Genomic DNA, 25,929 nt, shown 5'->3' on the forward strand with positions numbered 1-25,929 from the left:
AGAAAAGTGTTTCACGAATCCTAATGTCTAATTTTGCCACAAGCTCACATCACCTCTTTGCCTCGAAGTCATATTTATAACAAAAAAAATGGACAACCGACAAAAATATGGACAACTCTTTGTGATCCCTAAACATGGCGACCATCAACGACGTTCATCAGGAAAAATTATTCTAATGCAACAGAATAATTTTTACGCATTGCCTAGATATTGGACAACACAATAGTTTTTTAAATGAATGCACAGTATATTTTTTTTTTATAATTTGTTTTCAAATGCCAATTAAAAGAATAATTAAATAAGCGAAATAAATAATGAAATACTTTTTTTTTCTTCGCAAATGATTAAATCTAGGTAAAGTGAAACACAAAATATCTTCGTTCAAATTCTGATCTACAGGGTTGAAAATGTTTTTTGTCGCCGACAAAACATTTGTCTTAATAGTGCAACGTAATCAAATAAACATAATCTAGATTACCCACTAAAAAAATAAACGTTGCTATAGTTTGTATCTCACCTTATATTTTCCAATTGTTGTTATAACTGAATTTGACTTGTCACTGAGCAAAGATTCAGTATTAGACTTTCTCTACATCGAAAAATGATTACCCTCATTCAACTGTTTTAAATAAATTCACATAATATAAAGCATTTATGTCACTAACTTCTGCCACGGAAGTGTTAGAGTTGAAAAGATAAGCCATTTGACTGCCAACCAAGCTAGCGCTTCTTGTATCTGAGTCCATAAATTCAATGTCATGCCAATTTACCTTCCAAAGTTGACTATTTATCTTTTCCTTAGCTTTATATTCTCTGTTTTGTAAGAATAGTTGTTTTGTTTTTGCGCTATTGAAATTAAACCCTAATTTATCAAACCAACCTCCAAGTAAGCATTGAAACAACGATGGCTGCGACACCGAAAATTAAGACGATGATGGTGACAAACAGCAGAACTAAAATCATAAATAAGTTTGTAAACATATGAACTGGCATTTACTAACGTAGAACTAGAAAGGTACCATGATTATTGGGAAAACATTTTCCACTGAAACCACATTTTGGTTGTGAAGGAGGGGCGGATCCCGTCTTCCAAAACTCCTGTTGATTTTCAGCCTCGACATATTGTTGTGTTTCAGAGTTGTATGTGCCAATTACTCCGAACCGTCCTGCAAAAACAGTCACGATATTTTTTATATATTAGGGAAAAAAATAGCGCGGAGAGGCAAAAATAATTATCACGATTGATTAGGACTGTAAAAATACATTTTAAAGAAATTTGTAGTTGTTTATTAATGTGTAGCGCAAAAACAGGAAGTGGTTTTCGTAAATATAAAGCAGGGGTTCTTAAACCGTTTTAACTGTATACCCTTTTGATTTGTATGCATGCTGTATGTATGGTACACCCCTTAAGGATTAACAGAAGTATAAACCAAATCATTATATAGTTGTTCATACGAAAAATTTTCATAATTTATACAATGTCTTGCACTGTGAAAGCTTATTTGTTACGATCAGACAATAATGTCCAACAAGGACGATAACGTATTGTCAGAACAAAACATTGGTCATGTTAAAAATCAGGGGTTTGTTACCTATATTAATAAGCCCGATAAAAGTGATTTTTTAATGTCTAGCAGCATGACAAAATCATGCTCAATTGGTTGTGTTGGCTTAAACCGCGTTTTGTTAAAGTGGTGGTAAAGGGTTACCAAGAGGAAGCAAAGGACTGAAAAAAAATTGTTTTCATTTATTTATAATAAAGTTTTTACTAACTTTTAGAACTAGATTTACTGATCCACTTTTTATCCAATCACCAAATCGGAGCGTTTTTAGACGCTCTGAAAACTGCCCTAAGTTATGCCCTAAATTAGGGGGGGGGGGGGATAAATTACTACATCACTGTTTTAGTTCAATAAATGCACCATCATGAATTACCACGTACAAGTACGGGGCCATAAACCACAAATTTATATTTTTTAATTATAGGTAAATGTTATTTTTTATTTAATATTACGTTTTGCCCATTACAATGGAATCTTTTCAGCCTTTGTGCGCTGTAAGAAAGGTACACTATGCTAAATGGTATGTTTCAGTCATAATGTGCAACAGCGCAAAAGCCCGCTGAGGTTAGCCGCAGAGAAGCCTTCGTTGGTTTAGGTCGCCGCGTTCTCATGGAGCAACATTATCTCCACCACAAGATCACAAGGCTGGCCAACCTGAACCAAGGGCTACAATCGAGACACCCTCTTGTACCGGCTGCACTATCACTGCAGGAAAGTGAAAGCTTTGGTATATCTGAATGGATGGCCACTAAATGGAACGAGGTGAGGGGGAGCAAGATCAACCCTCTGCACCACTATTGCCCAAACGCATCCAATAAACGATCAGGGTTTTTTCCGACTCGGCGGGCCTGGACTCGCCTTTACAGGCTGAGAACAGGGGTCGTGGCTTGGAAGAACAAACTGCAGACCGCATAGTCTCTCGGTGCCCCATATATCGCCCACCTAGTGGGATATCGAGTCTAACACTCTTGGATGATGAGGCTATCCGCTGGCTTTTCGACTGCTGCCCGCATATTTGAACTGGAATAATAAAATCGTCCATACGAAAGAAGAAGCGCAAAAGCTGTTATCTATAAGAGCTGACGCATTGTTTATGTGATTAATTTACATTTTTGCACTGGTTAGGGAGAATCACCCCGGAATTTTGATAGTTCAGTGCCTATGGGTACGAGAACTAGTTTTCAGGGGTCCTTTGAAAACTAACGCATATTTAGCAAAAGTAACATCGTAACCTAAAGACTTAAAATGGATAGAAATTTTTTCATCATAAATAATTTGGGTTTTTTACATAATATTTAATGCGCAACATTGTAAAAAATGATTAGAACTCATTGTGTCGCCGACAAAACATTTGTCTTATGGAATATGTTGTCCTGTGTGAAGTCATATATTTTAGATCAGGGCTGCGGAGTCGGTTAAAAAAAACCCGAGTCCGACTCAGGCCAAACAAATAAGCCCGAGTCCGACTCCCGAGTCCCGAGTCCGACTCCGGCCAAATGTAACATTTTGTCGAGTCCCGAGTCCAGCTCTGACTCTACAGTAGGCCTACCATATGTCCTCTTTTAGGAGAATTTGTCCTCTTTCCTCAAGAAAACTGAACAATCCTCCGAGGACGCTCATAAATGTCCAAATGTCCGCTTTTTTCGCATTTTGAGTTAGTTGCTCATACTTTTATTTTGCACTAGCTCTAAGTAAATATTTAATTTTTGCAATGATTCCAATGGTTTCGCTGTGTTGCACACCACTCCTACAGCCCTGTACAAACTATGTTTTTGCCAACTTCAACATTAAAAAGGCAAAAAAATTTCGCGCTCTGCGCGAATCTTTTTGACTTAGATGTTAACTTATTTTAGCACAAAGTCTCTTTGAGTGACACTGCATGTTTTCATATCATTGAAGGTATAACGCCCCTATTTCAAATTTTGCTAACTTATAGATAAACGATAAAATTCATCCACCGTTGGAACTATTTTTTATCCATGTTTTATTTAATTGGATAACAGGCTAGCAACAGGGGACTTAAACTTTTTCGCGCGAATCGACAATGTTTTTGCTATATTGCTGCTGTTGTTGTGTGTTATCACATCTTTTAAAACACGATAACGCAAAGTTTAATTTTTGCGCCTACATTTTTATTTGCGCTGACATCGCAGCCTTACAACTGTGGAGTGAATGCCCTCACGACACGTTTGTTAAAATCATCTCGTGCACGAGCAATTTATTGTGTGTCCAATGCTAAAATCCTTCTGAATTTACAGTTTAGCGCCAATTAAACCCAATTTTTTTTTTTTTTTTTCGCTTTGCGCGACAACTTCATTATTTTCAAGTTGTCTCAGTGATATTTAATTAAAAATGCCGAAGTGCTTTTCGTAGAGAGGGGGTGCGCAAGGCATGGGAAAATTACCAAGGGGAACACGGCTGAAAAAGATTTAGATCCACTTGTCTATGGCATCAGGTGGTTCTCAGCAGACGCTTTCTTTAAATTTAGACAACAATAAAGCAAAATATAGGCTATACATTATAATGCTGAAAAAGAAAACTGTTTACTGATGAGCTACGCCAGAAGTATCCGTGTTTCAGAAAAGGACGTGTTAATTTCGAAGCTAAATACAATACTTGATATGGCACGTTTTTCCCAAACGTAACAATTCTACTTTCGTTTTACTTGCAGGCAAGAAAATGTCCTATTTTAAGGTGCTGAAAATATGGTAGCTCTACTCTACAGCCTGTATTTTACCCATTTACGCAACTAAATTAAGGTGGATTTTTTGCAATCCACTCATATTGATGTCATAATTGATCCATCCGCATTACATGGTTAAAAATTATTTCACCATTTGCTACTACACTTTTACAACTTGCATTTTGCCGCCTTAACAGTTTTAAAATTTGATACTGCGCATGCGCACGTCGGACTCGGGTCTCGGGTAATTTTACGTGGAGTCCCGAGTCCGACTCCGACTCCGCAGCCCTGTTTTAGATAACGATTTGCTATAGTTAAATAAAAAGAATTTCTGAAAAGCGAATTGAACGTCTTTTTTTTGTATTTTTTGAGACAACATAGCGGTTTTTCACCATTGTCATTTCGGCGAAATAATTTTTTTTTTTTTTTTTTAAATTTTTTTACATCTGTTGACCACAAACCATTAATGTCTATTTTTTTTTTTTTTTTTTTTTTTTTGATTAATGTCTATTTTTTTTTACTTACTTCAAAATAAGCTAAAAATTGCAGAACTGCGAGTATAAACATCTCTTATTTGAATGACATTGGTCTCTAACTCTACCCATTCACCGTTTTCCAACGAAATAACTTTTTCGAAGACTAATTGCTGCGAATTACGCAAAATAACGCCACCTAACCAAGTTTAGCGAACGACAAATATTTTTCCTTATTGCAGAATGAGCTGAAAATTGCAGAAATGTAAGTCTATACACCTCTCATCTAAATGACATTGGTCTCTAACTCTACCCATTCACCGTTTTCCAACGAAATTTGTTTTTCGAAGACTAATTATGGCAAAAAATGCAAAATAAAGGCGTTAAACCAAGTTTAACAGACGACAAATATTTTTCCTTATTACAGAATGAGCTGAAAATTGCAGAAATGCAAGTATATACATCTCTCATTCGAATGGCATTGGTCTCTAACTCTACCCATTCACCGTTTTCCAACGAAATATGTTTTTCGAAGACTAATTGCTGCGAATTACGCAAAATAACGACAACTAACCAAGTTTAGCGAACGACAAATATTTTGGGGGTTGGGGGTTCGGACCCCCCTCTTTTCGGAAGTGACATTAACGTTTATTGTTCGTTTTTGTCAGGGTTTACCTCACCGTCCGAAGCTGCGTGTTTTTTCAGTGTAATTGGGTCACACGTCTTGCTAATGCGAAACCAAAATCAAAGGCAAAATGCCTTTTTCGTTTCTTGTTTGGTCGACCGTAAACGCAGGATATTTTTTTGTCTTTCGCCTTTTGTTATTCGTTCGGGTTGACTGATGAACAAGTGGGTGTTCGACAATTAATAACAGTCAATCAAGCGGTCGCTGTAATTAATCGGGCCCGCTGCCTCTTTAACAAACTATACACGAGTCCATTTTAAATACTTTTTGAGTATTTTAACTACGTAAGTGCGAAAAATTTTTGCGCTTCGCGCGAATGTTCTTTTTACGTCCGGTTTTTACGTTTTGATGCTGTCTATTGAACTAGATTAGCGCTTCTCTACCGTTGCGCCGTGGAAGGCGGCCAAGTGCCTCGCGGCCAAACGGAAAACGTATTTAAAAATATTGGACATACATTTTTCAACATTTCTTTTATTTCTTTTTTCGGCAATGTAATAAAAACTTGCAAGAAATTTTAAACAAGCCATTTCCCCCCCCAAAAAAAAAATCGCGCTCGCTTCGCTCGCCAGGTGTGTACTCAGTTAAAAACAAAAAATAAATCCTATATGTTAATTCATTATTGAATCGGCACATGTTCTACCCTTCTATCGGACGAATCCGCTTGTACCACTGGGCACCTCCGATCAGTTTTTTGCGGAGATTCCTACCCCTGCCTCAAACAGAGGCAAACAGTCTGGGGCAATGCAGCAGCCGTTCAAACTAGGGCCCCCAAATGTCGTTGGTCTTAATGCTACGGTATAACATAAAATTCCGCGTTAGATATTGTTGCTTTATAGGTCTTGTTGTGTTTCCAATCAAATGTGTAAGTATTTTGTGTCAACTATATATTTAAAACTAAAAAGCAAGTTTGAATGCTAAAATTCACGAATTGCAAGTTGTTACGCACTTAACGCCTTCACTTGACATTATATGAACAAAATATATTATATGTTAATGTAATATTTTTTAAATGAAACAGTATAGCTTCAATTGTGTAAACTGCTTTTCATTTCCAGGTTGTTGCCCAAACCTAATATTTTGCCAATATAGTGAGTATACAACACTACACAATGGACTCTTTTCAACTCGCAATTCGGCCCTGTTTTTTGAAACCATGTTGTGTGTGAGATGTACTTTTTTTGACTAACTTGATATGTTATGCAGCAATAATGTAGTCAAAAGAATACAACGTTACCATTGCCATAAACAATTCTTAACGATCACGGTGTGCGAAACCTCGATGAATATTGGCCTAAAGTTGACCTTATGTAACCTTGTAGCGCATTTTGTCTAAGGCCAGCACGTTCTACGAGGGAATGTTACTTGCAACTTACCGCAGTTAAGGAAATTGCACACTCCGCACCTGGCATACACATTAGCTCCAATAACGAATGATTAACACTTAATTACTAGGCGAAAGTTATCGCGAAACGCGAAGTAAATGTTCGCCCGAAAATACGCTGAAACTGCAATACCAGGACAGGATACATTTAAAGCAAGCACTATAAATGTGTCGCCCCTGCAACAGGCCTTTATCGAAACTTGCCACTCGCGTATGTACAATCAGGCGCAACCATCGGAGGTAAAACATTAAATTATATCGGTTCCAATTGGGAACACACAATAAGACCTAAAAAAACAACAATATCTAAAGCCAAATATATAAAACCATAGAACTAAGACCAACGCCATATAATTAAACCAAATGCGCAATAATATCTAAATTCAACGGAATAAGGCCTGAATGGCCAAAATAACGCCTGTACAATCGGGGGCCATGGGTGTGCCGTTGGCCGTTTGGTGTCGACGTTTGGAAGCCCTAGTTTGACCGGCGCCGCTGTTTTGATACCGGATTTTTGCACCTGTTAGAAGCTGGGTAATGGGTGGGGTTAGAAAATGGGTTAGGGTTTAAATTATTAGGGGAGTTGGTGATCGACTTAGTTGTGTGGTTTGGAGTTAGGTCAAGTGTTGTATGTCATTTAGATGAGAGATGTATAGACTTGCATTTCTGCAATTTTCAGCTCATTCTGCAATAAGAAAAAATATTTGTCTTTCGCTAAACTTGGTTAGGTGGCGTTATTTTGCGTAATTTGCAGCAATTAGTCTTCGAAAAAGTTATTTCGTTGGAAAACGGTGAATGGGTAGAGTTAGAGACCAATTTCATTCAAATAAGAGATGTTTAGACTTAAATGTCTGCAATTTTCAGCTCATTCTGCAATAAGTAAAAATATTTGTCCTTTTGTTAAACTTGGTTTAGCGCCTTTATTTTGCGTTTTTTGCCATAATTAGTCTTCGAAAATGTTATTTCGTTGGAAAACGGTGAATGGGTAGAGTTAGAGACCAATTTCATTCAAATAAGAGATGTATAGACTTGCATTTCTGCAATTTTCAGCTCATTCTGCAATAAGGAAAAATATTTGTCGTTCCCTAAACTTGGTTAGTTGTCGTTATTTTGCGTATTTCGCAGCAATTAGTCTTCGAAAAAGTTATTTCGTTGGAAAACGGTGAATGGGTAGAGTTAGAGACCAATGTCATTCAAATAAGAGATGTATAGACTTGCAGCTCTGCAATTTTCAGCTCATTCTGCAATAAGGAAAAATATTTGTCGTTCGTTAAACTTGGTTAGGTGGCGTTATTTTGCGTAATTTGCAGCAATTAGTCTTCGAAAAAGTTATTTCGTTGGAAAACGGTGAATGGTTAGAGTTAGAGACCAATTTCATTCAAATAAGAGATGTTTAGTCTTGTATTTCTGCAATTTTCCGCTCATTCTGCAATAAGTAAAGATATTTGTCGTTTGTTAAACTTGGTTTAACGCCTTTATTTTGCGTTTTTTTGCCATAATTAGTCTTCCAAAAAGTTATTTCGTTGGAAAACGGTTAATGTGTAGAGTTAGAGACCAATTTCATTCAAATTAGAGATGTATAGACTTGCATTTCTGCAATTTTCAGCTCATTCTGCGATAAGTCAAAATATTTGTCGTTCGTTAAACTTGGTTAGGTGGCGTTATTTTGCGTAATTTGCAGCAATTAGTCTTCGAAAAAGTTATTTCGTTGGAAAACGGTGAATGGGTAGAGTTAGAGACCAATGTCATTTAGATGAGAGATGTATAGACTTGTATTTCTGCAATTTTCAGCTCATTCTGCAATAAGTGAAAATATTTGTCGTTCGTTAAACTTGGTTAGGTGGCGTTATTTTGCGTAATTTGCAGCAATTAGTCTTCGAAAAAGTTATTTCGTTGGAAAACGGTGAATGGGTAGAGTTAGAGACCAATTTCATTCAAATAAGAGATGTTTAGACTTGTATTTCCGCAATTTTCCGCTCATTCTGCAATAAGTAAAGATATTTGTCGTTTGTTAAACTTGGTTTAACGCCTTTATTTTGCGTTTTTTTCCATAATTAGTCTTCCAAAAAGTTATTTCGTTGGAAAACGGTTAATGTGTAGAGATAGAGACCAATTTCATTCAAATAAGAGATGTATAGACTTGCATTTCTGCAATTTTCAGCTTATTCTGCAATAAATAAAGATATTTGTCGTTTGTTAAACTTGGTTTAGCGCCTTTTTTTTTGCGTTTTTTGCCATAATTAGTCTTCGAAAAAGTTATTTCGCTGGAAAACGGTGAGTGGGTAGAGTTAGAGTCCAATGTCATTTAGATGAGAGATGTATAGACTTGCATTTCTGCAATTTTCAGCTCATTCTGCAATAAGGAAAAATATTTGTCGTTCGTTAAACTTGGTTAGTTGTCGTTATTTTGCGTATTTCGCAGCAATTAGTTTTCGAAAAAGTTATTTCGTTGGAAAACGGTGAATGGGTAGAGTTAGAGACCAATGTCATTTAGATGAGAGATGTATAGACTTGTATTTCTGCAATTTTCAGCTCATTCTGCAATAAGGAAAATATTTGTCGTTCGCTAAACTTGGTTAGTTGTCGTTATTTTGCGTAATTCGCAGCAATTAGTCTTCGAAAAAGTTATTTCGTTGGAAAACGGTGAATGGGTAGAGTTAGAGACCAATGTCATTTAGATGAGAGATGTATAGACTTGTATTTCTGCAATTTTCAGCTCATTCTGCAATAAGGAAAATATTTGTCGTTCGCTAAACTTGGTTAGGTGGCGTTATTTTGCGTAATTCGCAGCAATTAGTCTTCGAAAAAGTTATTTTGTTGGAAAACGGTGAATGGGTAGAGTTAGAGACCAATGTCATTCAAATAAGAGATGTTTAGACTCGCATTTCTGCAATTTTTAGCTTATTTTGAAGTAAGTATCAAAAAATAGACATTATTGGTTTGTGGTAAACAGATGTAAAAAAATACCAAAAATTTATTTCGCCGAAATGACAATGGTGGTTTTTCGAATGAAACCAAAGTAACGCGGGTTTTTGTATGTAATTACTGTGGTGTAGTGTATACTAATTTCCTTTGAGTACTTTTGTTTGTAGTGGTTTTTGTCGTATTTTAGGATTTTATATTGCCTTATAAACGAATCAGATTGTCAGTAGGACTATCCGAGTCCAGAGTCCGAGGTGCGCATGCGCAGTACCAAATTCGTAACCGATGAGACCGATACTGTAAATCGTAAAGGCGGAATAATATGTAGTATAGTGCAAACCCTATTATAAGTGGATTGCTGTATATCTACCCTATTTTAGTTACGTAAAGTTAGCGATTGGACTTATGCTACATAAGGTCTTTAAGCCAAAAAAAACAAAAAAAAAACGACAAATCTCTAAAACGTGTCGAAACGAAGTACTCTAGATTCTAGAAGGTAAATATGTAACAAGAATGCAGTATGTTCTATCTAGCAATGTTAAGGCGTTTGATATATTACAGCTTTACTATGGGCCTACTTGAAACAAGCGTTGACCGTCTACGGCGGTGGTTTACAACCTTTTGGGGTTTACAGCACCCTTTTTTAATACACAGTTCGGGTTTTAGGACTTTTCCTGATTTAGCCGTAATTACGTATATTCGGCATTAATTTGCTGTTATTCCGAACTGTGTTTTATTCCGACGTTGATGTTGTTCCAATTTTTTCTTCCACTTTGGTGTAAAGTGAGAAAACAATTGCTGTATTCTTATATCCCTGTTAGTTAAAAAATTCGACTTTTGTCGATTAAATGTAAAATATATTTTAAAAAGTTTTAAATAATTAGGAATGTTCATAAAGTTATATCTGTATTATAGCATAATGGTCAAGATTCCAGCCTCGATGTACATTTTTGTGTTATTTCTACTGTGAAAAGTACCCGTATAGAACGCAAGTTCGGGAAATGCCGCGGCACACCTGGCATAGTAAAACGAAAAAAAAACGTTTTGTTGGTGACTTAGACAAACACATTAAATTTTTTTTTCATGAATTCCTTCATAAAAAACAGTTCGACAGTAAGGCGTGCCGATTCGGATATAAATTTAACTTTATGAACTTGGTTACTGTCCTGCGTTTGATTTTAGCCAAACAGAAAATATGTTTTAAAATATATTTCCCAACAAATTTTTGATCCTATTCATGCGAGCTTACGTCGTTATTGTGCACAAAAGCACAAAAGAAACATTTCTGGCGTATTCTATTTAAATACCTGCATATTGGAATTTTTGTTTAAATGAAGGAGTTTCTAATGAAATATATTATTTTAAATGTTAAACGGCACTCAACCGGACAGTACAAATTAATTCGTTTCAGTACAAAACTATAGCTTAAAGCAGGGGTCGGCAACCTTTTTTGCACTACGGTCCAGTTTAAAACTGAAACTTTATCGCGGACAGGCCTTAAAAAAACAAATGTTTAACACAGCACACTAGTTTGAAACCTCACGAGAGCTTATACTAATTGCGAGTTTTTATTATACCAATGAACCATGGAGTATATTTAAACGAAAATAAACGTGTTTTGACAATAAAAGTACATTTAATTGTATTGACTTTTCTCCGGATTTTTAAATATTCAGGTTGAATCTAAATTTTAATCTGGCGACTCTACTGCGGACCGGTAACAAACTCTTTGAGGACCGGCACCGGCCGACCACTGGCTTAAAGCACCAATTGTGGCATCATCGTCTTTTTACCAATATTGTCATGTGCTATATTGTCAATTAACTGCCCTAAACCTAAATATTTAGTATAAACTTGGAAAGCTTGCCTGTTTAAAATGGAGAAATTCGGTCTAAATAAGTTGTCTCAAAGATACAACCTATAAGGGCTGCATGTCGCCCTTAACTGCTTGTGGTTCGCGTTAATTGTTTTTCATTTTTCTATTTTTTTTTGCCGAGGCGCATTCAACGTTTAAAACTGGATGAATTTGCTAATTTTCAACATTCTTTTACGTTTTTTAAAAAAAAAAAATGTGATGTTTACCAAAATCGTGCGATTTTCGGGGCTAGAAAACATTTATATTTTTGAGGGTATGTTTTCTAAACAGTGCTTTCGCGCCATGGACGGTTACCAGCTGCACCGCACTTCGATCTATATAACTTTGGTATGAAATGTAAATATTTGTTAACAAATGTATACCTATGTATATATATATATATATATATATCATGTACGTACCAACTTTGAAATTATACTTTCTCACATCGAAATTAAATTTTCTGTCTCCATTTCCATTCATTTGGAAGCGACCCATAACCCCTTAAACAAAAAATAGTAACAAAGATATTATCAGACTGCTTTCAACATGCTGCTATTATAGTATTTCACGACGTACTCGTCTTGTGAAACAGTATGGATAAAGTATCATTACCTTCAAACTCTTTATTAGAAACATAATCGTTTATCAATTGTTTTCCATTGATACTTTTAACTTGCTTCAAATGATCGCATAGATTTCGTTCATTCTGTCTTTTTTTAGGAGGGACTGATGAATGATTTGCTTTGAAAGCCGAGTCCAACACGTTTGCCAGCATCCATAATGTATCGTGGAAATACGAGGGGTAACGATTATGCTTAACAAGAAAAAAAAATACATATATGTTTGCTCTCTTTGTGTTAAAATACTGTACATAGGAAAGCAAATACGTTAATTGCCAATTACTAATTTTGTGTATTAAGAAAACGGTCGTAAAATATTTACAAACGTTGTAGGCCTACATAAGACCAAAAATAATCGCAATGGACATAAATAGATTCGGAAAATTCGAACGAAATAAGGCGATTTTTTTTTATCAAAGAATTAAAACTTTATCTGAAAAAACACAAACAATAGACAACTCCTTTAAGTTTTAAAAGTTCACACGGTGACACACCAACTTATATTATAGTAAGTCAATGATACATTGGAATGGGAAGTGATTTCAGGGACAATTTGATTTTCATGTTAGGATTTAGGGTGACCAACGGGCATATAAGGATGTAATTGTTTAGCAGTTAAACTCCAGTTTGTCGTTTTTAAAATGAGAAATCTTCATATCAGCGCATTTTAATGTAAAACAAGTCCCTCCTTTACGTGTATCGAAGTATATTAAAAGTGTGGGCAACCATTTTTTGCGAAATCGTTGGCAACCGTGGTGTAACTAAACCTAATGTATTCAGTTCCAAGTTTGTGCACTAGTGTCCGACTGGGCACAAAGGTTGTTCCAATACTAGTCGTACAAGCATTGGTGGAATTGGGCAATAATGTTGACAAATACTGATTCGTTCTGTTAAGAATACAAAAAACGTAACATGATTTAGAAAAATAATATTTTTTTTTAAACTCGCAGCCGAAATCGTGATTGTTATCGTGTAAATTGGTTGGTATAAAAATAAATAGCACCCCGGCGCATATGTTCTGATCGTGCATGTATAGTTTTTCCCTGTGAGTCGAGTCGCGCACATATACGATCGTTTACCTTTGTGCTTCAAGGATAATTTCGATTTTAGCACAATAGCGATGTTAAGATGGTTTATAAAACAGGTATAAAACATGATAATTTCTTAAAATTTTACATATATTTCGTCTTATGAATAGGCGTTATCAGTTTCTGTACAAAAAGCAAACATGTATAGTATGCCAAAAGTAGTAGTTAAAATGTAAAAATAAGATCGCGTATAAAATTATAAAAACATGTAGAGGTCAATGGCAAAAACAACAACTTAGCGAAATGGCAAAGAAAAAAAGAGGGAGGCAAACCGTTTGAGTATTCCGGTTTAAGTTCGCATTCGTATTTAGTTGTTAATTTGTGAGGTATTAAAAAACAAGGAACTCTTTATTGAAATATCTAACACATAAAAAACAATGTTTGATTCAATAAATATTTTTTTTCATAAATTTTCCAACTTAGTATAACTTGACTGACTAAAATTTAAGCTGTGATGTCATGGTGGAGTGAACAGATTTTTTAAAAGGTTCGGGTTCGGTTAAGGTTCAGGTTCTTTCAAAATATTCGGTTCAGTTCCGGAAAAATAACGCAACTGATAAGCATGTCATAATACGGTGTAGCAGAGCAATCACTAATGAAAGCAATAAAACGGGACAAAAACAAACCCAGAGCAAAAATTACCTTACGCATGGTATCATTTTTTTTTGGATATTTATATCGGTTTTGATTTTATTAGGACATTTATCAAAGATATCCAAAATATTGACTGGCGGCATTTGTACGAAAACAACAATAAAACACTGGTATAAATGCGGTTTTCGTTCTAGTTTTACAATTTTTTTACACAAACTTTTAAAACGGAAATTTTGAAATCAAAACATTTTAGTTAGACGTAGTAGGAATATTATAGCTCATATAGAAGTAGGTACGTAACATGTTGAACGTTTCGTATATCTATTTAATAATGTTTAACATGTTGAGAAACGTTAACTAGTTTTATGTGAAGTAGCACTTGTTTTCATTTTTTTCATACAAAAAGCAGCGTTCCTGCTGGCGAAATTCTTGTTCGGCTTATAGACAAACAATATTTTTAACGATGTAAACCTCTTTTTCTCGGCTACAAAATTAAAGAAACACAAGGGTATAGCAATATCTATAAATTAAGAGTAGTTCTGTGAACAACTAACCTTAAGTTTTTGTGAAAAAAATGAAAACAAGTGCTACTTCACATAAAACTAGTTAACGTTTCTCAACATGTTAAACATTATTAAATAGATATACGAAACGTTCAACATGTTACGTACCTACTTCTATATGAGCTATAATATTCCTACTACGTCTAACTAAAACCTGCAACCAATATGCTCCCAAGTGTTACTCCCTTGCGACTTAACGTCAACAAAATCGCTTCTAATTTTTTATTCTACCTTTTTCACTTCATGAAGCAATGTCTTCGAATTGGACAAGTCTCTAAAAACATTGTAGCATTGTAAAGAACAGAACAAAGAATCCAAAACCCACGTACCGTACCTGTGAATGTTAGCGTTAACTGATCTAATAAACTTTTTAAGACCAGCTGTTTGATTTGTTCGAGCACATGTGATAATAAGTGCGCTTTCCATACTTTGCTTTATTAACAATTCCTGAAACATAGTAAAAACAATACTTGTAGATTATTAGCTAACTTTAAAGCATTCTTACTTAAAAAGGGTTATTTTAGGTTGAAGCTCAAAAATTTATTCGAATGCTTTAAACTCTGGCGGTGGTCAATATTTCTAATAATAAAACGTTTTATTTAAAAATACTCTATAAAAATATATAGAAAGCATTTTTTGTTAGAAAATATTGCAGAATGCGAAAGAAGTGCTTTATAAAATATGTTTTCCAGTCGTTTTTATACCTTGCATCACGCAGGTTTATGACCCCTACATTGCCGTTTCTGTACAATAAAAGACAACCTTAACACTCGAGCCATTCTTTATCTTCCACGGTTCTTCTCCAAGTCGGTTATCTAGATCTACCACAATGTAAGCATATTCTATGTGCTTGTTTTTTTCACTTTGGAGTTGTTCAAAAAAATCGTGAATAGTTGTAATGCCAGCATTAATGATGTATACTGAAAGAGAAACAAAATTAATCTTGTTAGTATTTTATTTGTTCCTTGCAATTCACGTTATTATAAATGAAAATACCTCTTGATAGGTCATTCAGGTTGTTTATTAGTGCTACATAATCGTATCTATCTTCATGAAAGTACGTGGAAAAGCGTAATTCGTGGACGTTTAAGTTCTGCAACGTGAGTGCCTCGAAAATTCCTTCGGCCATGAAGTAATGTTGTCTGTGGATTGCATTTTTTTCGTTAAAGGTTAATTACATTTCAGAAAATAACTATAGTTTATTACAGTAGTACACAACATGTTTTTCCTTGCGACACACTAACAGGGTTTAGAAATGGCGGCTCACTAGCTAAAAGAGAAAACTACCTAGCTAAACTCTTGGAAATGTCAGATCAAGACTCTTACCGTACCTATTTAAATGCACACGTTTCTCAAAACGTAACCTAAGCATAGAGTTTTTGCTTAAGCTCCTAGTCTAGGTGCCGTGGCAGAAATTTGGGACTGACTTACCTAAAAAAAGCCAAAAAAGCCAAATCTACTACAAACTCCAACATGCCTATATTTTTCCTTAAATTAATAAAATTGCAATAAATGATCATGCTTGTACGTTGAATTTCTCTTTTTGTCGCAATTTTTTTAAATTTTTTTGGAAATTTTTTTGGCAAATTTTCGCTTTTAATGACTTTTTTGGCAGTTTTTTTTTTGTGGTTTGTGTTAGTTTGATCTCTTCTTAACACAACACTCATGTAATTTTTGAATAACGCAAAACAATAATAAAAAAGCCAAATTTAATTTAGATTTTTTTTGATAAAATAAAATCCAAGAGTTTCAAAAAAGCCAAAATTTTCAAATTTGGCTTTCAAAAATCTTAACTGGCAACCCTGTTTTTTTCTCCGTTTACTCTTTGCGCTTGTGCCTTTATTTCGTCATTTCGATTGTCTTTAATCTTACTTTGGCTGAAGCACATTTGTGTAAAAAATGCAATATTGGTGTTAGAAAAATCGTAATAAAGATCGCGTAGATGCCAAGGTTTTTTGTTTAAACCTTGTTTAAATCTCATAGAAAATAACATCATAGAGAAAATGCAAGAAACTTACATAACATTACATTTTATTTTTTCAGTTACGTTTTAACAAAAAATGAGTGACCTTACGTAAAAGGCCATATCTCCGAATATAAAAAAAGTATTTGAGTAAAATAAATATGTCAATTTTTTTAGAAAGACTTTTAATAACAATTTCGAGAATCTGAAACCAAATGTTGCATGGTCTGACAGCTTTTCCGACCAGATGATCTGGAACGTTTTTTTGGTTTATATATTTGCCCCAAATAACATAGAAAAAAGTTGAGAAACACGATTTTCTTTTTTTTAGATTGGCCTTTTTTAGCCTTACTGGATATATATGTCTTCTCAATGTACTGTAACTATGTTTTTTGGAAAGCGTTCTGGGTGACACTGGGACTCTGGTACGCAGGAACTGGCGGTAAATTGATGCAAACCGTATTTTTTACAAGAATAAACCCTAATTATAGCGTTCCCTCTATATTATTTGCCCCACATGAAATGCTTGGACCGAACTGGACAGATTACATTTTTACTCTGCTATAATTTTGTGCAACGCTTTTTGCGAACAATTGGCAAGTGAAAAACAAACAATGTTAAAAAAACTAGGCTTCGGAGCAAGAACAATCGCCTATTTTACAATTGTGTTTATGACATTTTCCCCAGTGAACCAGTTGTGTGTATGACGTTACTGTTACTCGTGGTTTCAATCAAATGGAAGGCATATCTCCACTCTAATGTATTTTACTACAATAAACAAGAACGGCTGCCATTCGAACACCAAAGACCCGTTTGTCCAGACTCAATAAATCTTTATTTAACAACTAATATATACGCTATTAAACTTTCCATAACCACGTTTTCCCCCACTTAACAATTCCGAGAATAACAAGAACAAAACATAGTAAAAAACAACCGAACCGTCAGAAATTAGTGTAGTTCTAAGCAAAAAGGTTTACGACAATTAGAGCAGGTAAGGGCAGAAATCTGACTTTTTGCCTTGAGGTCGTGGCAATGCACTTATTGGACCTTTAGGTCAACTCCCGGCATAGATAAACTAAAAATATTCGCTGAAAAGTCACAAAAGATAAAAAAAAATGTGAAATAGAATTAAAAATACTTTTGACCTACCTGAAACGAAACGCTAACCCAAATAATGTGCGTTATTTTTTTAATCCAAACTCAGGTGAGCAAAAAACACAAACATTTTTACCATACGCGGTTACTTTCACCACTAACGTGTCATGTACCAAACTTGGATGGGGTCCACCTTTTTGGGCGCCCGTGTCTTATAATATACACTTTAGATAATTTTCTCAGCACCAAAACACGGTTACTGTTATTAACAATGTTTTCGAAACATTATCGAATGAACGAAAAAGCTGCCAAAGTATACGTACCGGTATATACTAAATAAAATATTTACAAAATAACTATAATAGTTTGGTAAAATGACCCGGTGGTAGTTTTGGTCCTGTCCGAAGTTGTATATTACTTCAATAAATCTGATTCGAAATCAACAAAAAAATGTAGTTTGTCGCTATTAACAGAAGCTTCACAAAATTTTATCGGCTTGCCAGCGGTCTATTGACGGAGCGTGATATCCAGTTTGCGACAGATGGCGACAGAAAAGTACAACGCATTTTACAACGAATTAGCCACTTCCTACCACCATGCGCCATCATCGATATTTTTAGATAGTAGAGTGTAAATAGTTAAAGATCACGAGCGCTTCACATTTGTGTTATAAAACGCCCCAGCTCTATAGTCTTCCAATCACCAGCGCCCTTTGACCGCCAATTCCAAGCTTAATAGAGGTACGTCAACGAAGTCAAGTAAAACCAGCGTTACTTAGCGTAAGCAGGCGGTTCAAGATTACGGCACTAAGTTTTCTGCCCTCAAACTAAACTGGTGGACATACAACTGAAGTAAACCACCTTGAATCCTAGATCAACCATCTTGGAGATATTTTCACAAAATCGTCTCACCCAAATATCTTTAAGTCGTAGCAACAATAAGTTTCAACACTTAGGACTTCCTATAGGTTCGGGCTATGCGCAAACTCATTTCCAAGAATTCGGAACGATATCTGGCCGAAGTTCGCAGGTCATCATGGAATTACGATCTCATACTGAAGGATTGGTGTAAAGGTTTCATATCCACATGGACAACGTTCGTATGTTCCGACTAATGGAACCATATTAGGTAGAAGGTTCCATGAATATTGCTTCGTGAAAAATCTCCGCCATCTTGGGCAGAGCTGGTTTATAGATCGCCATTGAACGTTGGCGATCAACTTTTGGGGGGGGGGGGGGGTCGCTAGATCCAAAAATAAAATCTCTTTCTTTAAACTGGCATTATAGTTGTTGAGATATCGATATTTCCAAATTTCAGCTAGAAACAAATTACTAACTTTAATGTGTTGTAACATTTAAACGCACCTATTAGTAATATGCATATTGTAAATCTTTCTTAACCAGTATACTTTTCTTATTCGCAACCAAATACTCCAATCTGTTTAATTGTAATTGTAGCATCTTCTTTCTTCAGTAAAAAGGAATTGCTCACTTGTTATTTGCAGCCTATATATATATATATTATTACTGTATGAGTTTGTTTTGCGAGAGATTTAACTTCCTTAGCTTTCGGTAAAACAATGTAATACATATGATAAAACTTCATGAAGATAAAAAGGCGTTGCGAGTAACCGCGGGAAATTGTGGTTGAAAATAGTTCAGATACTTCAGAGCCATTCAAACTGGAGAAGCTATGTGATCTTCTTAAGGATCTCAACTACTTCAAGTAGCAGGAAAAAATAAGGAATCCCGACTCCAAGTTAAAAACTGTGTTGGAACCGAAGCTTCCATACCATTTCACCGTTCGAGAGATAAGAATTGCTTCCATGTTTTTTAGACAATTCGAAAAGGCTAAGCTGTGTATTGTTACTTAACGCAACAAATGCTGGTAATCACTAGATGAAAAAGGGGTAGCCACCTAAAATTTCCATGAGAATTGGTAAAACTAACTTCATCAATGAACCACTATACATTATCATTCAAACACTGAACGAAGCAGTTTATTAAAGCCTTATTTCTTCTGCTTGGCAATAGTTCGATCGTTTCCTTACAAATCTAGGTATTCTAAGTGAAGAGCACGGAAAGGTTTTACAAGGACATTAAGGTCATGGAAGAATGATACCGAGTAGGGTGGGGCAGGTGGCTTCCCCGTAGATGTCTTTAGGCAGTCTCCAACGTGACTGCTTGGCCTCATCACGTCTACGGCCACATTACAAAAGAAAATAAACTTTTTGCATTGTACGATTGATTATTATGCTTTAACAAGTCACTCAACATTCACACACATGTGTGTACCACTTGCATTCTATAGCCCATACTAACTAACGATAACGGCACACATATCATAGTACACCGGGAGCCTTTAGAGTTAACCAAAATCAGTTGACCAGTAAAATATTTTCGCGTAAGCAAGGCCGGGATACAAAAACCTATAGTCTGAGAGTCTGAGGTTATTCGAACTCACGACCTCCACCATAACAGGACCTTCGTTCTACCAACTAATATAAAACAGGCTCTGGGAGTAAGTATAGAGAAACAACTAGAACACCATGTTTAAACGGCCTATAGGTCGTGAATTCGAACCTCACCACAGGCTAATTTTTGTTTCTAGTCTGGTCGACGGGGTCGTGCTAACACTAAAATCCTTAATTGATCAACTGATTTCGGTTAGCCCTTCTTATACAGATAATACCAATGTCAAATTGTACGTGAAAACCAAGGTAATTTTTAGATTTAGTGCCATCAATTAATGAAATCTGCCTTATAATGTGATTGGCTGATCATCAAACGTGCCACGCCTTCAATTCAGAGATTTTTTCATGAGACATTTAGTTTTTATTTCTATTTATTTTAAATCATCCTAAACGTTAAAAGTTTATTTAGCTTTTCTTTTAACTATCTAACAAAAACTAATAATACAAAATTAGCATTTAAAGAAATTATCATAGAAGGCACAATACGGTATCATAGTACTGTAAACACACAAAACGTGAGATAACATACCTAGTAATCAAGTCGTCTTCATATAAGTCCACGATGTGGTCCCATTTGTACTTTTCAATAATCGCTTTAACACAATCACCGACTTGCGATGCGACGGGTCCAGTTCTTACCATCGTTATTAACTTTGGTTCATGCTCATTTACATATCGATCCTGTAAAGATTTAAAATTCTCATTAATGTATATTTTTTTGCCCGTTTTAAGGAATTCTTTTTCAGCCTTAAAGAGCGGTTTAATATTTTCACCAATTCTGTGTTTTCACAACCGAGCGCCGTGTAGACACAAATCGAAAATGCAGTTTATTTTCGAATTGCAATTTACATCATTTAGTTGAAGCATTTTTTGCCTGTTTGTGTAAATCTATAGGGTTTTTGCAATATAGCCATTGTATTATGCATTTATTGCATCACATTTATCCAGATTTTAAATAAAAAAAAACGCAACGTAAGCTTGATTTTATACAGTATTAGGATGTATAAATACATTATGTTATATAAATAATATTGAAAACTATACGGATATCCATTGATATATATTTTTTCGTTCATAACGTTGATGTTGTTCTTATTTTGGTCTTATGGCTGAATTCCGCTTAAAAGTCACACGTTCTTATAAAAAAAATTGTAGGTGGAAATTAACCCCGCCAAGAACTTTATTTATTTTTTTTTTTTAACTTATTTTGAACTTGCTGAGTTTGGTTTGGACCGCTACTAGGTAATGGAAAGCAGAGCCTCGGCTGTTTTACCATATGCTTTCAAATCACCGTGAAATGAATGATAAACACATTACATGGTATAAATTTTTTTTCGCAAACGTGTAGTAAAACGTAGTGCAGGGTGTAGGGTTATTATAAGTAACACAGTTATTCCAGTTTAAACAATAGTTTTGCATTACACTGGTCAACAAATTATCACTTTTTTTTTCTAAACGAGACTGTGAGTATTTCATCTTAGATGTATTTTTCGCGATGATTTCAAATATACCTTTAGTTTTTCTTTAGCACAGGGGTCGGCAACCTTTTTTGCACTGCGGACCGGTGTAAAACTAAAATTTTGTCGCGGACCGGCCTTTAAAAACAACAAATGTTCAGGAAAGGAAATTTATTACAACTTTCAATGCGAACTTTATGCTTGTTTTGTCGCAAAGTGAGGCTCCCATCTAGGAATTATTGAACTTACTGAAATCCGCGGGCGGCATTCGGCCAGCCAAACAATTTAATCTAACCCAGCCCTCGGCTCATTTCAATAAAACGTTTAGGCCTTAACGTTTTTTCTTAAATTAAACTTGTATACCAATATTATCAATACCTGAAAGGCATAGGATAGACATACGTACAAGGCTTGCCAGAATGTTTTTTTTTGACAACAAAAATCATTTTTTAACGTGGTTGATGTTAGAAAAATCATTTGGCTTTTTTGTCATTTTTATAGAGTCTAAAATTATAGAGGCTAAAACTAATTAATATACATACGTTTTTATTAAAACCTTTTCTGCCTAATCAAAATAATAAATTATTTCATTATGGGATATAGTTTTTAAACATTGTTTACATGAAATTCTATTGCACTTTAAGATGAGCACGCTTAAAATTAGAACACATGATATTTTAGCCCATTTTTCGATATATTGTAAGTACTACAAGTTAGATTTTGTAATAAAAATATGCATTATGGATGTTGTGAACGTGCTATGGAACTCATATAGCCACATTAACACACTAGTTGTTTTGAACCTCACGAGAGCTTAATGCTAATTGTGATTTTTTATTAGACCAATCGACAATGGAGTAGTAGGCTATATTAAAAGGAAGGTAAATGTGTTAAATATAAAAATACATTTAATTATTTTTTACTTCTTACCAGGTTTTTACGTACAGTTCGTGTTTAAACAAAATTTTAATTTGACAACCCTGCTACGGACCGGTAACCAACCCCTCGCGGACCGGTACCGGTCCGCGGACCGGTGTTTGCCGACCACTGCTTTAGCACATCTCATTTGTTAAATACCGTCAAATTTAAATTTTCAGAAAACACGCATTAAAACAACGCACAACTTTGATACATGGCCCGTAAAAACGTCTAAGATATACCTTTTTTATACACATAACTTAAGTCATCATCATAAAACTTTTATGATGAAATCTTGAACTATTCCCCCCTTCTAAATTTTCTGGTGACTCGGTTTTATTGCTTAAAATGTCGTTTTTGTTCGTCATTAACTGAACCAAGGTTTTCTGGAAAGAAGTTCAACACGGTGTGCAGAAAATACACTTTAAGTGACATACATAACCCATCTATATGTTAAGCTAAGCAGTGAACGGAAAATAATGCAATTCGCATTTTCTAAAAATTTAGCACACTGTCACTAAATGCCAGCCAAGCGCGTAATTCCACTTTTTTACAGTGTGCATCCTTTGGAATTTGACTAATACTTTATTCCAGTTATTCCTTTTGTTTTCTTTAACTTAGTAGTGAACATTTTTGTAGAGAAATGCAAAACATAGAACTCCAGTTTTTATTCCTCGAGCAAAAAATATTTCTAAGAGGCATAGGCTATAGCATTTGTGATATCAGCCACTTACTGCTCTCTTATAGGCTTATAGTCTCTTAGTAATGCAGTTGGTATCACGGCTGTTGTAGCAAAATGGACCATCCACTGTAGGTTGTCTCAGTTTTATTTCCGTTATATTTTTTCTTACCACAACAATCTCAATCAAGTTGTTTTGTTTTAATCCTAATACAAGCAGTTCTGACATTCTTTTGAAAAAACATGCATCTACAGTAAGGCTAAATCTGTCTGGAAAACAGAAGTGGTTTTGAACCTTCGTTTTGTTTGTTAACTCCATTCAATGTCGAACTTTATCGGGGAGAATTTAAGACTTTCATGAGGAGGAAGTGAACTATGCATTAGGGTAATATGTGGTATAGGTCTCGCTGCTAGTACAAATGTCCAACTTAACTTAATGATATTTGAAGTGATTCATTGCTTGTCGTTGGTCACTGAAATTTGAAAAATATGTGTAACAACATTACTGATTAAAATCTGGCATTACCCAACATTCATTATATGGGCCGAAAATTTATTTTCGGGACATATCTTGTTTTTGCCGTTATTCTTTTTTGGTTTCCTATGGTTTGGTATGGTTTGCTATGGTTTGCTATGGTTTGCTTGGTATATTTCAGACCGATTTTAGTCCGGAGCTTTATAGAAAAACTATACATCGTGGAACTTTCAAATTTTCAGGCATGACATATAGTGGTATAGTAGGTGCGTATAAAAGTTTTATGAGTCTGCACCCCTAGGGGCCTTTGCTTGGGGGGCAAAAAACCCAAAATATTATGACCGAGCCGTTTTAGCTCTCGGTAGCTATCGACTCCCATCTAGTTCATTTTGATTTTTTCGGCTGTAGTGCTACGAAAATTTAAACAACATGTATACTCAGCTCAGTTGTTGTTTTTACATCTGAAAATTAGACCCTTAATTACAAAAATCGTGGATAAAAGATCTTTCCTATATTGTTCTTTTAGAGATATCACTTAAAAACAGATAGAATGGTGTTGGAGTCACATTATAGTTGGATTATGTCACAGTGGGCAATTTGTCTATGTAAATAGTACAGCAATACATTATAAAAATTAAAATGCGAATATATCAAAAACCTGATGTGCTAGAAAAAAATAGGTCATTTTCAGAATCAGCGCCGAAAGCACATTATGAATCAATTTATCACATCTTCGTTAAAAAAGAAATTGCTGTTGACCAGTATTATTTATCCCTCTAACGAAGGTGATACGCTAGCAATAACAATATTTTTCGTTCCTTTAATTGCCACATTATTATTATTTTTTATCACTATCGGCTGACATGAACATGTTATAATTAACGCAATTTGCAATAGTAATAAAAACCCTAAGCTTGATGGTTTCTAACATTTAGTTTAACTACGCAAAATACATGTAGAGTGGCGCAATTATATGTGTTTATTGCAGCGCTAGTAGTTCTTTACCAGTTGGAATAGAAGTGACCAGTATAAAAATATAATTAATCTGTGCAAGTGTTTGCTTTATGTTGTTTCGCCTCTTAAAACACCCTATTCTCTAAGACTCAGTGTGACATTTGGCAGTAAGCGGCAGGCCAAATTTGCTGTTGTGACCGGTTCCCGAGATCAACATTAAAGTCCGGGTTATATTATTGGCTTTCGGTGTAACAATCTAAAAGCTTATATTGCGCAATTGAATTTATGTAAAAAAGTATTGTCAATATTAAACAATTAAAATAATTTTAAATATTTACGTCTACTACTACCATTTCCAATCGTTAGTTTGGATTGAGTTCGTTACCGCTGGCTATCAGAGCTGCGGAGTCGGTTAAAAACAATTCCGGCTTAAAAAATAAACCGAAGTCCGATTCCCTAGTCTCGATTGTTAAATAACTTACGCACCCAGAATACATGGTTATAAAATATTCTTCCACAAGCTATTCCATCTTCACGATTTACAGTATTCGGCCTTATAAAGTTCCAAATTTGGTTCTGCGCATGCGCACGTCGAACTAGTTTTATATAGTGTCACCGAGTTCCGAGTCCGACTACGCAGCCCTGCTTGTTCTAACTTGCGATCGAAAAGAAAAAAAACGAAATAATCTTACCCTGAGGTTCACCGATATGGCGCCAGGCGACAGATGAATTATATTTAAATGTGAAGTGATTGGTGCAATACGTGACATTGAATAATCATTCATAGGACCTATGACAGCCGTCACCGGATTTTTCATAACCGCTTCGATGAACGATATGTGGGAGATTCTATAAAATTATGTTAACATCACAATGTTTCATTAAGCCAGATAAACACTAGGATTAAAAAACCTTACCTTGGTGACGATTCGCCACAAGCTGTAGATGAATCATAATACTGTAAGTGAATTTTGTGACCCAACAATAAGCGTTTACGTTTAATTTTTCGTAAAGCGATATCTAATCCAGCTTTAGCAAACAGGAAAGACCAACGGTAATTTTGTTTTTGAGAACATTTAGCATCATCCACGTGAGAGTCGTTTTGCTGGGTTTGCAGCTCTCGTTTCCATGCTTCGATTCCGGGCACCATGACTATGACGTTTACGTTTTTTGTGCCATTGCCGTGAAATACAAAAACCACAAGTAAAATTGCCCATTTAAGGTAAATCATGTTGTCGGAACAGAATAGTGTAACCTAGTGTAAACAATCTACACCTAAAAATGACAATTGCTGTAAAGTTAAGCACTTTTATAACATGAGTAAACAAAAGGCAACATTTTTTTAACCTGCAGCTAAATTTATTAACAATTCTTTACAAATCGTTTGATTAACAAAGCCTAAACTGTTTAATAGTTTGTTAAAAAGCAGCTAACTGCTGATATCCAGTCATATATATTTGTTTCCTTCTTGAGCAGCTGCAAC

At 35.1% G+C, this 25,929-nt stretch overlaps 1 protein-coding gene across 1 annotated transcript in view; it reads right to left on the reverse strand.

The window, feature by feature from the left end:
- Positions 1–25,714, reverse strand: part of LOC146168173 (atrial natriuretic peptide receptor 1-like) — a 43,614-nt gene extending 17,900 nt beyond the window's left edge. The window contains exons 1-13 of the mRNA XM_083391029.1: positions 25,364–25,714; positions 25,139–25,295; positions 20,493–20,644; positions 15,426–15,571; positions 15,192–15,349; positions 14,764–14,876; positions 14,661–14,703; positions 12,177–12,378; positions 11,984–12,064; positions 1,020–1,166; positions 881–953; positions 666–813; positions 518–589 (exon numbers count right to left, since the gene is read on the reverse strand). Coding sequence (XP_083247155.1) covers positions 518–589; positions 666–813; positions 881–953; positions 1,020–1,166; positions 11,984–12,064; positions 12,177–12,378; positions 14,661–14,703; positions 14,764–14,876; positions 15,192–15,349; positions 15,426–15,571; positions 20,493–20,644; positions 25,139–25,295; positions 25,364–25,677 — 1,806 coding nt within the window. The 5' untranslated portion in view covers positions 25,678–25,714. The remainder of the gene's footprint in view (positions 1–517; positions 590–665; positions 814–880; positions 954–1,019; positions 1,167–11,983; positions 12,065–12,176; positions 12,379–14,660; positions 14,704–14,763; positions 14,877–15,191; positions 15,350–15,425; positions 15,572–20,492; positions 20,645–25,138; positions 25,296–25,363) is intronic.
- Positions 25,715–25,929: the final 215 nt, after the last annotated feature.

The sequence above is a fragment of the Ascidiella aspersa genome, chromosome 1, assembly GCF_963924565.1.
Source record: "Ascidiella aspersa chromosome 1, kaAscAspe10.2, whole genome shotgun sequence".
Taxonomy (NCBI): domain Eukaryota; kingdom Metazoa; phylum Chordata; class Ascidiacea; order Phlebobranchia; family Ascidiidae; genus Ascidiella; species Ascidiella aspersa.